The sequence below is a fragment of the Epithele typhae genome (genome assembly GCF_022376455.1).
Source record: "Epithele typhae strain CBS 203.58 chromosome Unknown BXZ73scaffold_19, whole genome shotgun sequence".
NCBI classification, from domain to species: Eukaryota; Fungi; Basidiomycota; class Agaricomycetes; order Polyporales; family Epitheliaceae; genus Epithele; species Epithele typhae.
The window spans coordinates 432,447-446,295 of NW_025954210.1; the positions used below are offsets into that span (position 1 = coordinate 432,447).

The following is a 13,849-nucleotide window of genomic DNA, read 5'->3' on the forward strand; positions in this document are numbered from 1 at the left end:
TGTGCCACTCACGCAGCGCAGTAGGCCTTGATTTAGACATGACTCGGGATGGATTTCCCGTGTTATCGCGCGCTCTGCGCATGGCGACCAAGTTTCCCTTCGGGCGTAAAGGGGACAAGGAGGAAGTCATGGATACAGGGTCAGATCACATCCACTCCATCTGCCATGAGCGCGAAAGCTCGAAGAGAACGACAAGAGATCATTTGAGCCTCTGTGAGCGTCTTATTCATTCGTCATCTGCCGTGCGTCTCGCTCACCTTCTGCGCCACCCGTCTCTCCACATCTGTAGAAATGGCACAATCAACTCTCGGATACACCGCCCTCCTGCGCCACTCGCACACCGCTCTTCTAGTAAGGTGCTCGCCGCGTCGTTCGACGCGGACCTCTCCTCGTTATCCCCGCGGATCAGCTCCTGCTGCTGTGTGGGCTCAAAAGGCTCCGTGTTCTGCACCCAGAACACCTCACGCAGCGGACGGTCGCGGCAGTCCTCTGCGGGGCGGTGCGCGGGTGCATTCCGTTGGACACCTTCATAATGAAATAGGCCGCGCCAGGCTCGGGCGCGCACAGGCCCAGGAACGAGTGGCGTCCGGACTCCGGTCAAAGCGTGGTGGTCGGACTTTTCGGCGGTCTGGCGAGACGTCTATTGTGTCTGTGGCGACGTGATGGGGAACGTTATTGCAGACAAACGGCTGGGCGCTGAGCTGTAGTTGATCCATCAAGCTTTCGTTGTGTCGGGACGAACACAATATTCCTGTGCGGAGTGGAGAGCCCGGGTAAGCCAGGCGCTGCCGTGTTCCTCGATTGCACGGAAGTGGCGGCTCGACTTGAGCACGGCCAGATCTAACAGAAGGCAGAGCATCTTCGAACGCCTGAAGAGTTCCCGATACTTGGACGGGCCTGGCCGTGTGCCGACACTAGAACTCGCGAAGCGTGTAGACTGCACCGGAATTGATCAAGGGTGCAGCATGGACGGAAGCGGTGGAGACACAAGGCAGGGCCAGGAAGACTGACTTGGCAACATCCTCCCAGGGAGACGGGCTGAGGCCATGATGCACCGCTTCCGCTGCTGGCCGCACGGGAGGCTGACATCCGCCGTTCAGTCTTGTTTCCCCGCAGCCCTGTTGGCAGCGCGCGGTGGGTGACGATGCGTACTTCTCGTCCCACAGATACACAACACCTGACCTCAAGCACCGTGTAGAGTGTCATACATCAAGGGTTTGCGTGCGATTGCGCCGGAGAACAGCGGTGAGTCCCGGCCAATAAATGCCACGTTCAAGACGGGCAGTCGCTACTGGCGATGGAAATTGATACGGGGTCTATAGAGTTGGGTGGGTGTGGACGAAGGAAGGCGCACGATGCTGGCGGGAGAAGCTCGTCCATGTGTGTATCAGTGTGCGGCGAGCCTGTTCAGTACCGATCGAGCACGTCCCTCTCCTTGGGAATCTAGTAGTGACCGCATGCGGCGAAGATGTGGTGGCTCTAATCTTATGGGAGGCGGAGCAGCCTCGAGGATCCAGCGCCCAGCGTGAGAGCTTAGATAAGCCAGAGATCTCGCCGCCTTCGGCGACGCGACTCGACTTCAGAGGTGGCACCGCCCCTTCCCAAGTACTGCCAAGTTCTTTCCCATGCGAGATGTTCCCGATCCGTAAACATCGCTGCATACGGCTCGCATACCCGCAGCCCACGTCATCCCTCATAGCACTGCGTCGAGTACAAAATGCCATGGCGTCTCTGCGGGCCCTCGATCTCCCTCAAGTCAGCTTCAGTCTCAGGCATGTTTCCCTTTACCCTCCGCCATTTCCTTTTTATCTGACACAGCTACCTATATAGGCCTTAACCTCTTCCCCCAATTTCTCCGCCCACCCATCCCGAGCCCAGCATGCCAGGCAGCGTTGCTCAAAGTGGCGTCAAACGCCGGCGCCACACTCCACCCGCTGCTGTTAGTCCTCCGTTCTTCGGTCCCGGTGCCACTGCTGTCTTGAGCGCTCTCAAAGAGGCCATTCTTCCGGTTGATGATTCCGACGACTACGCGGATGTTCCGTCCAAGCGAGCGCGCACATCTCCAGATTCTCCAGCGCTCAAGGACCGACGGGCATTGCCGCCACTCCCTGCGGATCGAGTAACCATTAAGAAGGAAGACGGGGAAGACGAGGAAGGCATCGACTCGTATGAGCGTTCCGTGCTGCAAAAGTACCCCATTTGGCCGATACAGACGGCGTCGCCAAACGATATTCCCTCCGAAGATAAGGCGCTGCACTGTAGTATGCTCCATGGTTGGCTGTAAGTGCACACCCACCCCTCTAAAACCGCAGCTTCGTCGAAGCTGAGCCTTTTGTAGGGATCCGGAAGACGACTTGGAGCTGACCACGGACGGGTTTGTGATGTTGACGAAGGCGCTGCGCTTGCAGACGAAGTACGGATTCGAGGGAAGGAGGTATCGCGAGCGGATCATGCGTCGAATCTCATCCGTGTGGCCGACGACCCTCGGAAAGCATGACAAGAACTCGTTCGAGCAGAAGTGAGTGGTCGCCCGCTCTCCCCTCCCTCGTTCACATATGCGTTCAGCTCACGCCTCACTGCCACCCGCCGTCTCCATAGACGGGACATCGTCAGTCCCACGAAGGTCATCGCCCTCCTGCGCGAGTGTGGCGAGAGCGACCCCGCGATCCTCGCGCCCCTCTTCTATGCCGCAGCGAAGATGTACGCCACCGCGGACAAACCGGACCTCGTCCCGCTATCGCGCGAAGACCAAGAGAGATTGCAGACCGGAGTCGCCAGGCTGCGCATCGTGCACAACCAGCACGTTGGAGTGCCCTTGGGGTTCCTGCACGGGAGTGTTTTCGAGATACTCCAGGGATGCTCCCTAAGGCTGACGCACGCAGTCCTGACGAGATGGCGCCTGCAGGACCAGGTTGAACACACGTCCAACCCAGCGCCGCGCATGCGGCACGAGTTCCGACCGGTCGAGGCGTGGCGCGAGGGGTACTGGGCGATTTGGCGGGACGTGTACGCGGGCGACCCGTCAATCGGGTGCTTGGAATGCGGCGATCTGCTGGGGTGCGAGGTGCAGAAGCAAAGGCAGCGCTTGTGGGACCATATGCCCGCGTTTTTCGGACTGGTTTAAGTTTCAAGACACTTTGTGATATGTTATCAACCATGTATGCTCTCTATGCTTATGCAATCTCTGGTTTGTAGACTGAGATAGGCTCGCGCGTCTTGCCTCTGGAGGAGGAACGTGCGAGCTCACCTTCTGAATGCGTTCTACCCGGAGATTCTCAGCGCCCGAGGTGTGCGGCTTGGGTCCAAAGTACCACGGCCGTGCCCGCCCGCCGAGTCGAAAAGTCGTGAAGCTACTGCACAGCGCGACATGGAACTTGGCCTCAAAAAGGTGAGAAGACCCTTCGGTTCGGCCAGCCGCAGCGCTCGCGGAGGCGACGCCGTGGCGCGCCATGGGGGCGGTGTGAGCTACAAGACTGCGTGCGCGCGGTGGACGGAGGTCCCTCACGGCAGCCACTGCTGCGGTCCGATCGAAACTGGGCGCGGCGGGCGCGGTGCTTCCGCGCGGAACTGTACGCAGATGCGGCGGGTGACGAACTTGTGGCGAGGAGGATTGAAGAGTTGAGGGTATAGTTGTGGAGAGACGTCTTGGCGGCTTTATATGTCACTATATGTTCTGTCTCCGTTTGGTGTTGAAGTATACACTGCGAATGACCTGAAGCGCTGATATCACGACTCACTCACGACCCACACGTGTACTTGCCAACGTTGAGTAATTACGGATCCGCAGCGCCTTCTTCGAATCAATATATACTGCACGAGGCGGAAACTCCTTTCGAAGAGCGTTGGAAGTGGAAAAGTGGTGGTTCCTGCATTTCGGCGATACAGTACATGGCTCTCGAGGCATTCGTATTGATATCAAGCATCAACCGTAACTTCACGCACCTGATGCACCATTTCCCGCAGCCGGGCAGCGTTGGAACGTTGAATGCTAGGGCGGGAGGAGGACGGCATCGATAATCGTTGGGTGAGTGGATGTGCATGCTCACCGTGCGATATGCGAACCAGAAGCCCCGAACCCTCGACCACCAGCCGGTCGACACCGCACATTCACCGTTATCTGAGGCTGCTGGCAGCAGGGAGTTGTGACGAGAGTCGCGTGGCGAGCGATATGTATGACCTAGGAGAGCGGGAGGCAAGCTGAGGACGCGCACACGAGGATCATCGAGCTGGGCCGCTCCCGGCGCCACAAATAAAATGATACTTGCCACTATACTTGCATTGCTGGGGGCACGGCATTGCCGGTGGCATGCACCCTACGGCGCGAGATGGACGGCATCAGCAGCCTGCCGCGCAAATATAGTCGTGAGAGCGCAGCTGGACGGAACGGCGAGAGCGAGAAAAGAAGACCGCGGGACGCCTGCGGTCGCACGGAGTGGTGCCGTTGCAACGCTGCTGCGAGAATGCTTCCGAGGGGCGTGGCCGGCAAGGACGAGAAGGACGACGAGGCGGGCGCCCAGGACGACGACGAGGCAAGGCACGGCGGTGTGCGGGTATGCACGCAGAGGATGGGGCTCGGAGGAGGGCGACGGAGGCTGCGACGACGGCGGTGACGTCGCGGGGACGATGACGGTGCCCTGCTTCGCCTGATCGGGAGCCGCCCAGCAAGTGTGACGCTCCACCTGCCGGTGACGGTGACGGAGGAGGCACCAGCCTCTGTGCTGATTAGACGCCGCGCCTCTTCCTCTCCCCGCCCATTCCCCTCCCTTCCCTTCCTCCTCCTCCCGTCGTTCATCTAGACGACATGGCCGCCCACCCTGGTCCCCGCAGCCAGGAAGGCATGTACGGCCCCCCTTCCTCATCTCCCCCTTCCTCCGACCCCCACGACCCTTTCTATCAAATGCCTCAAATGCCCGAGCCCGCCCGCTACTACGACAACGACTCGGACCACCTCGACCGCTACGACCGCCGCCGCGACACATACGCATCGGACACAAGCGCACCCGACGATGATCGCTACTACGAGCACGGAGGCTACGACCACAGCGGGGGCTACGAATATGGTGCGCTCGCATGACGTCTTTCCCCCGGGCCACGCTCACTATATGCGCCTCCCTCTTTTCCAGGTCAACAGGATACCGACTCGGACGGCGACGCCTATGGCCCAAAGTACAACATCCCCTCGAGCGAGTCCCTCGGCCCTCCTCGGTTGGGAATCTCAGAGTCCTCAACACCAACTTTCATCGACGCCGGCGCCCGCGAGCCCTACCCCGCCTGGAGTGCAGAGCGTCAGATCCCGCTGTCGAAGGAGGAGATTGAGGACATCTTCCTCGACCTCACCCAGAAGTTTGGCTTCCAGAGGGACTCGATGCGCAACATGGTGCGTTCATCTCCCGTGTGTTCCCGCGCGCTTGGCATCCTGTCTCCGATCCGGCCTGTCAGCCTGGGCTCTCTCACGGGCATGATGGGCCGCACCGCTCACGAGCTTTCACGCGCGATATGATGTCTCACCCCGGTGGTCGTACGCGTCCGGTTTCATATTCGAATGGTCTTGCGCGCGCGGTGTAGAGTTGATGGGAAGGGCGCATCGTTCAGACCGCACGCCCACCTGTCGTCACTTCCTGTGGGCGGGAGGTGGTTCCATCCTGTCTATCGGAGGCATATTTCCGCCTCTTGCCCCTGCTTGGCGTCAGCTTTGGCGGTTGTATCCGGCGTTGAACGGAGGTTGTCGTCGCTGCCGCCGCCGCCGAGTCCAGATGACTGCGTAGCCGTTTCACGCGGGAATATCCGTTCCTTCTCCTGCGTTCTTGCGCCGTTCCCATCCCGATGCAAGGGCTTCTCGCGCGGTTTCGAGGGCTTTGATGTCTATACTCGGCATGGCGATCCTCGAATGCATTACTCACAAAATTCATTCCGCAGTTCGACTTCGTTATGCAACTGCTGGACAGCCGAGCATCGCGTATGTCACCAAATCAAGCCCTTCTCACCCTCCACGCCGACTACATCGGTGGGCAACATGCGAACTATCGCAAGTGGTACTTCGCAGCGCAGCTCGATCTCGACGATGCCATCGGGTCGACCCAGAATCCCGGTCTTCAAAGGCTTCGGTCTCAGAAGCGGAAGTCAAAGGGACATAAGACGGCGGAGAGGCAGCTCAACAGCGCTTTGGACCGGTGGCGGCAAGCGATGAACAACATGAGCCAGTACGACCGGATGCGCCAGATTGCGCTCTACCTCTTGCTCTGGGGAGAGGCAGCCCAAGTTCGGTTCGTCCCGGAGTGCCTCTGCTTCATCTTCAAGTGCGCGGACGACTACTACCGGTCGCCGGAGTGCCAGAACCGCATGGAGGCTGTGCCAGAGGGCTTGTACCTGCACGCGGTGGTGAAACCCCTCTACCGCTTCATCAGGGACCAGGGCTACGAGGTCATGGACGGGAAGTTCGTGCGGAAGGAACGGGACCACGACCAGATCATCGGGTACGATGACGTCAACCAGTTGTTCTGGTATCCCGAGGGTATTGCGCGCATCGTCCTGACCGACAAGGTATGTTTCTTCTTGATCGGACGCATTTTCCTGCCTGACCCACAATCCCAAGACGCGTTTGGTGGATCTCCCTCCCTCACAACGGTTCATGAAGTTCGACCGCATCGACTGGAATCGCGTCTTCTTCAAGACGTACTACGAGAAGCGTTCTTTCGGTCACCTACTCGTCAACTTCAACCGGATATGGATCATCCACATTTCGCTGTACTGGTACTACACGGCCTACAACTCTCCCGCGATCTACAATGGCGCCAAGTCGACCGCGATGCGCTGGTCGGCGACGGCGCTCGGTGGTGCGGTGGCGACCGTTATCATGCTCGCTGCTACCCTCGCCGAGTTTTCGTACATCCCTACCACCTGGAATAATACCTCGCATCTCACGCGCCGGCTCCTCTTCCTCGCCGTCACATTGGCACTAACGGCTGGTCCCACCGTCTACATCGCGATCGCAGAGAGCCAGTCGCCCGGCGGCTCACTCGCTCTCATCCTTGGCATCGTTCAGTTCTTTATCTCCATCACGGCCACTCTGCTCTTCGCTATCCTCCCATCTGGCCGGATGTTTGGGGATCGTGTCGCGGGCAAGTCGCGCAAGTACCTCGCCAACCAGACGTTCACTGCCAGTTACCCTATCCTCGTGTCGTCCGCTCGCGCGGCATCCATCGCGCTTTGGGTCCTCATTTTCGGTTGCAAGATCGTCGAGTCTTACTTCTTCCTGACCTTGTCGTTCAAGAACCCGATCCAGGTCATGGTTCACATGGTCATTCAGGGCTGCAACGACAAGTTCTTCGGCAACGCGCTCTGCAAGAATCAGGCCGCCTTCACGCTAACGATCATGTACCTCATGGACCTTGTCCTCTTCTTCCTCGACACTTTCCTCTGGTGGATTATCTGGAACACGGTCTTCAGTATCGGCCGTTCGTTCGCCCTCGGTCTATCCATCTGGACGCCGTGGAAGGACATCTACACCCGCCTTCCCAAGCGCATATACTCGAAGATCCTCGCGACGCAGGACATGGAGACGAAGTACAAGCCGAAGGTCAGTCGAATTGTCGAGAGTACAAAGCAACTGTGCTGACGCGCTGTTCGTTAGGTCCTTGTGTCCCAGATTTGGAACGCGATCATCATCTCCATGTATCGCGAGCACCTGCTCTCGATCGAGCATGTCCAGAAGTTACTCTACCACCAGGTCGACGTCGGTCAGGACGGACGTCGCAGCCTCCGGGCGCCGGCCTTCTTCATCTCGCAGAGCGACAAGACCCTCAAGGGCGAATTCTTCAACCCGGGCAGCGAGGCGGAGCGGCGTATCTCGTTCTTCGCACAGTCTTTGACCACCGCCGTCCCGGAGCCTCTTCCCGTCGATGCCATGCCCACCTTCACTGTACTCACACCGCACTATAGCGAGAAGGTACGTCACCCATTGAATCTGAAGTATCGTCCAGGTACTAACATCATGGCTATCAGATCCTGTTGTCGCTACGAGAGATCATCCGCGAAGAGGATCAGAACACGCGCGTCACTCTTCTCGAGTACCTCAAGCAGTTGCATCCGATCGAGTGGGACAACTTCGTTAAGGACACCAAGATCCTCGCCGAGGAGTCGCAGATGTACAATGGCGCGAGTCCATTCGGCGACGAGAAGGCGCAGTCCAAGGTCGACGATCTCCCCTTCTACTGCATCGGGTTCAAGTCCGCGGCGCCCGAGTTCACACTCCGAACACGTATCTGGGCCTCTCTCCGTGCACAGACGTTATACCGTACGGTTTCCGGTATGATGAACTACGCGAAGGCGATCAAGCTACTCTACCGTGTAGAGAACCCAGAGGTCGTCCAGCTCTTCGGTGGCAACACCGACAAACTCGAGCGCGAGCTCGAGCGCATGGCTCGTCGCAAGTTCAAGTTCGTCGTCTCGATGCAGCGCTACTCGAAGTTCAACCGCGAGGAGCAAGAGAACGCCGAGTTCCTCCTCCGTGCCTACCCCGACCTCCAGATCGCGTACCTCGAGGAAGAGCCCCCGCGCAAGGAGGGCGGCGACCCGCGCCTGTTCTCCGCCCTCATCGATGGCCACTCCGAGTTTATTCCCGAGTCCGGTCGTCGCCGCCCCAAGTTCCGCATCGAGCTCCCCGGCAACCCGATTCTCGGCGACGGCAAGTCGGACAACCAGAACCACGCGATCATCTTCTACCGCGGCGAGTACCTCCAGCTCATCGACGCCAACCAGGACAACTACCTCGAGGAGTGTCTCAAGATCCGTAACGTGCTCGCGGAGTTTGAGGAGTACTCGGTCTCGAGCCAGTCGCCGTACGCGCAGTGGGGCCACAAGGACTTCAAGAAGTCGCCCATCGCCATCGTCGGCGCGCGCGAGTACATCTTCTCGGAGAACATCGGTATCCTCGGTGATCTGGCGGCTGGCAAGGAGCAGACGTTCGGTACGCTCACGGCGCGTCTCCTCTCGTGGGTCGGCGGCAAGCTCCACTACGGTCACCCCGATTTCCTCAACGCGCTTTTCATGACCACGCGCGGTGGTATCTCCAAGGCGCAGAAGGGTCTCCACCTCAACGAGGATATCTACGCCGGCATGAACGCCTTCGGTCGTGGCGGTCGCATCAAGCACGTCGAGTACTACCAGTGCGGCAAGGGTCGTGATCTCGGTTTCGGCACCATCCTCAACTTCCAGACCAAGATCGGCACGGGTATGGGCGAGCAGATGCTCAGTCGCGAGTACTACTACCTCGGCACGCAGCTCCCCGTCGACCGCTTCCTCACGTTCTACTACGGCCACCCTGGGTTCCACATCAACAACATGCTCGTCATCCTGTCGGTGCAGATTTTCATTATCACGAGTACGTCTTTCTCGCTTTCGCCTGTTGCGCATCTGTTGAGCAGTGCTGACGTCATACGCAGTGGTGTTCCTGGGCACGCTCAACGGCGAGGTCCCGATCTGCAAGTACACGTCGTCGGGCCAGCTCATCGGCCCCGTCGGCTGCTACAACCTCACGCCCGCGTTCCAATGGATCGATCACTGCATCATCAGTATCTTCTTGGTCTTCATGATCGCGTTCTTGCCCCTGTTCCTCCAAGGTACGCACTTTCTGTTCACTGAAGTGTTCACTCAGTTGATCTTCGTTCCACAGAGCTGATCGAGCGCGGTACCGGAAAAGCGCTCCTTCGTCTCGCGAAGCATTTCGCGTCCCTGTCGCCCGCGTTCGAGGTCTTCTCCACCCAGATCTCGTCGCACTCCATCATCACGAACTTGACCTTCGGTGGCGCCCGTTACATCGCGACTGGTCGTGGTTTCGCGACGACGCGCATATCGTTCGCCATCCTGTACTCCCGCTTCGCCGGCCCGTCCATCTACCTCGGCATGCGGACGCTCGTCATGCTCCTCTACGTCACTCTCACCATCTGGACCGGCTGGGTCATCTACTTTTGGGTGTCGATCCTCGCGCTTTGCGTGTCGCCGTTCCTCTTCAACCCTCACCAGTTCTCGGCCGCCGACTTCGTCATCGACTACCGGGAGTTCCTCAGGTGGATGAATCGTGGCAACTCGCGCGCGCACGCCAACTCCTGGATCGGCTACTGTCGCCTCTCGCGCACGATGATCACTGGGTACAAGAAGAAGCGCCTCGGGCACCCCTCCGAGCGGCTCTCGGGCGACGTCCCGCGCGCGAAGTGGCGGGCGGTCATCTTCAGCGAGGTCATCTTCCCCGTCGTTATGGCCACGTTGTTTGTGATCGCGTACATGTTCGTCAAGTCGTTCCCCGACAAAGACGGCAAGCAGCCGCCGAGCCCGCTCATCCGCATCGCGGTCGTCGCGGTCGGGCCGATCGTGTGGAACGCGGCGGTCCTCCTCGTCCTCTTCATATTCTCGCTCTTCCTGGGGCCGATGCTCGACACGCCGTTCCCCAAGTTCGGCTCGGTGATGGCGTTTATTGGGCATACATTGGGCGTTCTCGGCATGATCGCTTTCTTCGAGTTCTTCGTACGTTTTTCTCTGCAAATATTCGGTACGCGAGGCTTACTCACATCGTTCGTTCTTGCAGTGGTTCCTTGAGCTCTGGAACGTCGCGCACGCGGTATTGGGCTTGATCGTCATTATCTTCGTCCAGCGCGCGATCCACAAGATCCTCATCTCGGTGTTCCTCTCGCGTGAGTTCAAGCACGACGAGACGAACCGGGCGTGGTGGACGGGCAAGTGGTACGGACGCGGGCTCGGTGCGCACGCGATGTCGCAGCCGGCGCGTGAGTTCATCGTCAAGATCATCGAGCTGTCGCTGTGGTCGTCGGACTTCCTGACCGGACACATGCTCCTCTTCCTGCTCACGCCGCCAATCCTGGTGCCGTACATCGATCGGCTACACGCTATGATGCTCTTCTGGCTCCGGCCGTCGAAGCAGATCCGCGCGCCGCTGTACTCGATCAAGCAGAAGCGGCAGCGTCGCTGGATCGTGATCAAGTACGGGATCCTGTACATCCTCGCGTTCGCCACCTTTGGGGCGCTGCTTGCACTCCGTGAGTAGCTTCTCTTCGTTCTTCGATTACGGGTCGCTGATGTTCTGTATGCTTTCCAGCGCTGGTGTTCCGCGAGCGCTTGAAGTTCAACTGCATCATTTGCCAGGAGATCTAATAGACTATATGATGACGAATCCCTCCGCCCCTCTCGCACCTACACACCCCCGTACCCATATATTATCTTCGCTATATGCTCTCGACGCCCCGTTGACCACTTACTCTCTGTACTAGCCGGACTCTGCATCGCTCTTGTCTCCCACCCCCGTACGGAAGGACGGCAACGGACTATGACCCCTCATGAATAGTGGCATCCCCTTAAATACATAGTAGCATTACCTCTCGCCCGCCCCCGCGCGGCCGCCGACCCGTTCCCGCTCCACGTCTGTCGCTCTCGCTCTTCTCTCTCCCCCGCACGGTCGTCGCCGTCGTTGCTTGCGGCTTCGCGCCCCCGCGCCACGGCTCACGTCCCACCCTCCGCCGAGATGATCTGATCACGAACGCTCTCTGATGCCCTCTCCGCACCGCACTGCACTGTAGTTCTCTTGTTCTGCCCGTCCTGTACATAGCTCGGTCAAATTCCATTAGTCTGGCACATCGCTTTCGCGCACTTGCGTGTCGTGCGTTGACTAAGCGCCGCCACGTGTCGGCCGCGATGAAGTCTTCCGCTTCAACCCTTTCACTCGCCCCTCCACTATCCAGCCTCCGGTCTCGCGCGCAGGTGAGTTCTGCCACATTGAGGGACGCTCAGCGCTGACTTCACTTAATCTCCAGGTCGGGCAAGGGCGAAAACTGAAGCTCCTTGAGTCCAAGACCGCGCTTCCGCTTGCGCAGCAAACTGGCCTGTGCCCGCCGCAGGCTCAACCAGGACGGCTGGCTCTCGCGGGTGCGGTGGACATGTTCGCAATTTCCACTTCGCACGTCTCGTCCATATGGCGCTCATCTTGCGTTGTACTCGTTTCAGACCGGCACCGCACGAACGTCGTCACAAGGCGTCGCAACGTGCCCAAATCGTCTGCCCGGTTCGTTCAACCCTTCCACCTCCACATGCTTCTGCGTCTGCACAAGTCCCAGTCGACCTGATGCGCGGCGGCTTCACCTCGACGCCCGGCTGCTCGGCGAACTCCAGAACGAACGCCGGGTTCTTCAGCAACGTCTTTCCGACCCTCGCCACGCCAGCCTGTCCCTCCGAACATCCTCGGCCACGTGCCCATCCCTGATCCCTCCGACCTCGGGGACGACGAGACGGTCCCCGACGGCCCGCCCGGATCGCAAACGGCCGACAAGCTACCCAAGAACGCCCCAGCACAGTCCGGATATACAGCAAGACGGGGCTACAACGCATTGCCTGCGGCGCTCGTTCGTACGACTCCGCCCGGATCCGTATACCCGTACTCCGGAAGCTCCGACGGATCGTATCGCTGCTCCCAGGACATGAACTTCGCCGACTTCTCCGCGCGTCCGGGGTGCCCTCCGCCGTCCGCGTCTCCTGGCTCGTCTTCTGCGTGCAGTGGGGCAGGGGAAACGAACGCGCGTGGCTCTGCACGGTCGTGAGCACCGATCGACGAGGCTGCCGAGACGAGACGCGGCTTCGCTCACCGAATCGCGTGATCCCCGACCGCTTGGAGCGCCGCCACTTCTTTGCTGCGTAACCAATCAACAGTACGCAGGTGAAGAACGCCACGAGGGCGGCGACGGCTATTCCCGCTGTGGTACCGGCGGAAAGAGTCTTCTTGGTGGCGTTTGAAGCTGAAAGAGAAGTGGTTGGAGATGATCCAGTCGTCGAGGAAAAGGGCATATCGGTCAAAGTGATGGGTGCGGTGGAAGAGATCTGAACGGATGGATTCTTCAGGTTTGATGTAGGTGTTTGTAACCTTGAGGTGCTTGTTGATGCTTCACCAGCTGCAAATATTCTCTTCAAACGCCTTGCGGTGAGAATCATCTGGACACTCACGTTGTTTCGACGACTCCCCTTGGAGTGTTTGAGAACTGGAAAGTGGCTCGGGAGAGCTATTAATATGTGTGAGTCGTTTATCGGTAGCGAGTAGGAAGAAGGGAAACGAACGGGTAGGTTTGGGTCGACTGGGTTGGGGTTTCGGTTCGACACGGCTCGTCGTCAGTTGTGATGTAGTCCACAGCCAGTCTCTGTCCTTGCATAACCATAATTACTATCTGGTGGCTCGTAGCATCGAGACATTTCGTTTTGCAAAGGACTTCGGCTTGAGTGGTCGTCGTTTCCAAGTCGCCAGATTCCGGTAGATTCGAGATATCGACAAAAACCGGGTCCCCGTCGACTTCGCATGAAATCGACTGGATATCCGCCCGGTAAAACCACCCAAATACTGACGCTGAGTGGCCTACGACGTTCTTCTAAGTGGAAGACGTACTATTCGCAACAGTAGGACATACCCGTGAATTTGTACGCGACCGTTGCGTTGCTGTTGGATGTCCAGTGCGCGGTGCAATTGTAGCTGGGAAGATTTGTGCCGTTGAAGGTGTCCCAGTCCCCGGGGGAATAAGAGACAACGGTCTCATCTGAGTCGTCTACTAGTACAGCAGTGGGGAGTGTAACGAGAGATATAGTCGGACAATTCTGCATCCTGAGCTTCGATTGTATCGGGTATGGACGTGAGGGCGAGAGCAACGGTGGAGAAACAAGGGGAACGGACCTCTGAGCGTATGGTTTCTTGAGGGAACAGAACTCTAATGCAGTGCCGTGTGGACGAAAAAAGATACGTATCGAGCATCATCATAAGTTATACATGGGAAAGATTCCGGCCATTGTTACGCCAGAGTGCGCAGTG

General features: G+C 58.8%; 3 protein-coding genes across 3 annotated transcripts; all 3 read left to right on the top strand.

Moving 5' to 3' along the window:
- Positions 1-1,879: 1,879 nt before the first annotated feature.
- BXZ73DRAFT_77042 (uncharacterized protein) lies at positions 1,880-3,124 on the top strand (the record flags this gene model as incomplete). The annotated part of the gene is made up of 3 exons (XM_048022573.1): positions 1,880-2,280; positions 2,339-2,518; positions 2,599-3,124. The coding sequence occupies 3 exons, from the start codon at positions 1,880-1,882 to the stop codon at positions 3,122-3,124; spliced, it is 1,107 nt and encodes a 368-aa protein (XP_047878686.1).
- A 1,677-nt stretch (positions 3,125-4,801) lies between these two features.
- On the top strand, positions 4,802-11,163 carry BXZ73DRAFT_100762 (1,3-beta-glucan synthase; the record flags this gene model as incomplete). Its single annotated transcript, XM_048014674.1, has 10 exons — positions 4,802-5,060; positions 5,124-5,377; positions 5,917-6,540; positions 6,593-7,576; positions 7,631-7,945; positions 8,002-9,379; positions 9,441-9,617; positions 9,671-10,518; positions 10,580-11,048; positions 11,108-11,163. 10 exons carry the CDS (start codon positions 4,802-4,804, stop codon positions 11,161-11,163), a joined length of 5,364 nt encoding a protein of 1,787 aa, XP_047878687.1.
- Positions 11,164-11,700: 537 nt separating this feature from the next.
- On the top strand, positions 11,701-12,880 carry BXZ73DRAFT_77044 (uncharacterized protein; the record flags this gene model as incomplete). Its single annotated transcript, XM_048022574.1, has 4 exons — positions 11,701-11,766; positions 11,820-11,931; positions 12,175-12,595; positions 12,709-12,880. 4 exons carry the CDS (start codon positions 11,701-11,703, stop codon positions 12,878-12,880), a joined length of 771 nt encoding a protein of 256 aa, XP_047878688.1.
- Positions 12,881-13,849: the final 969 nt, after the last annotated feature.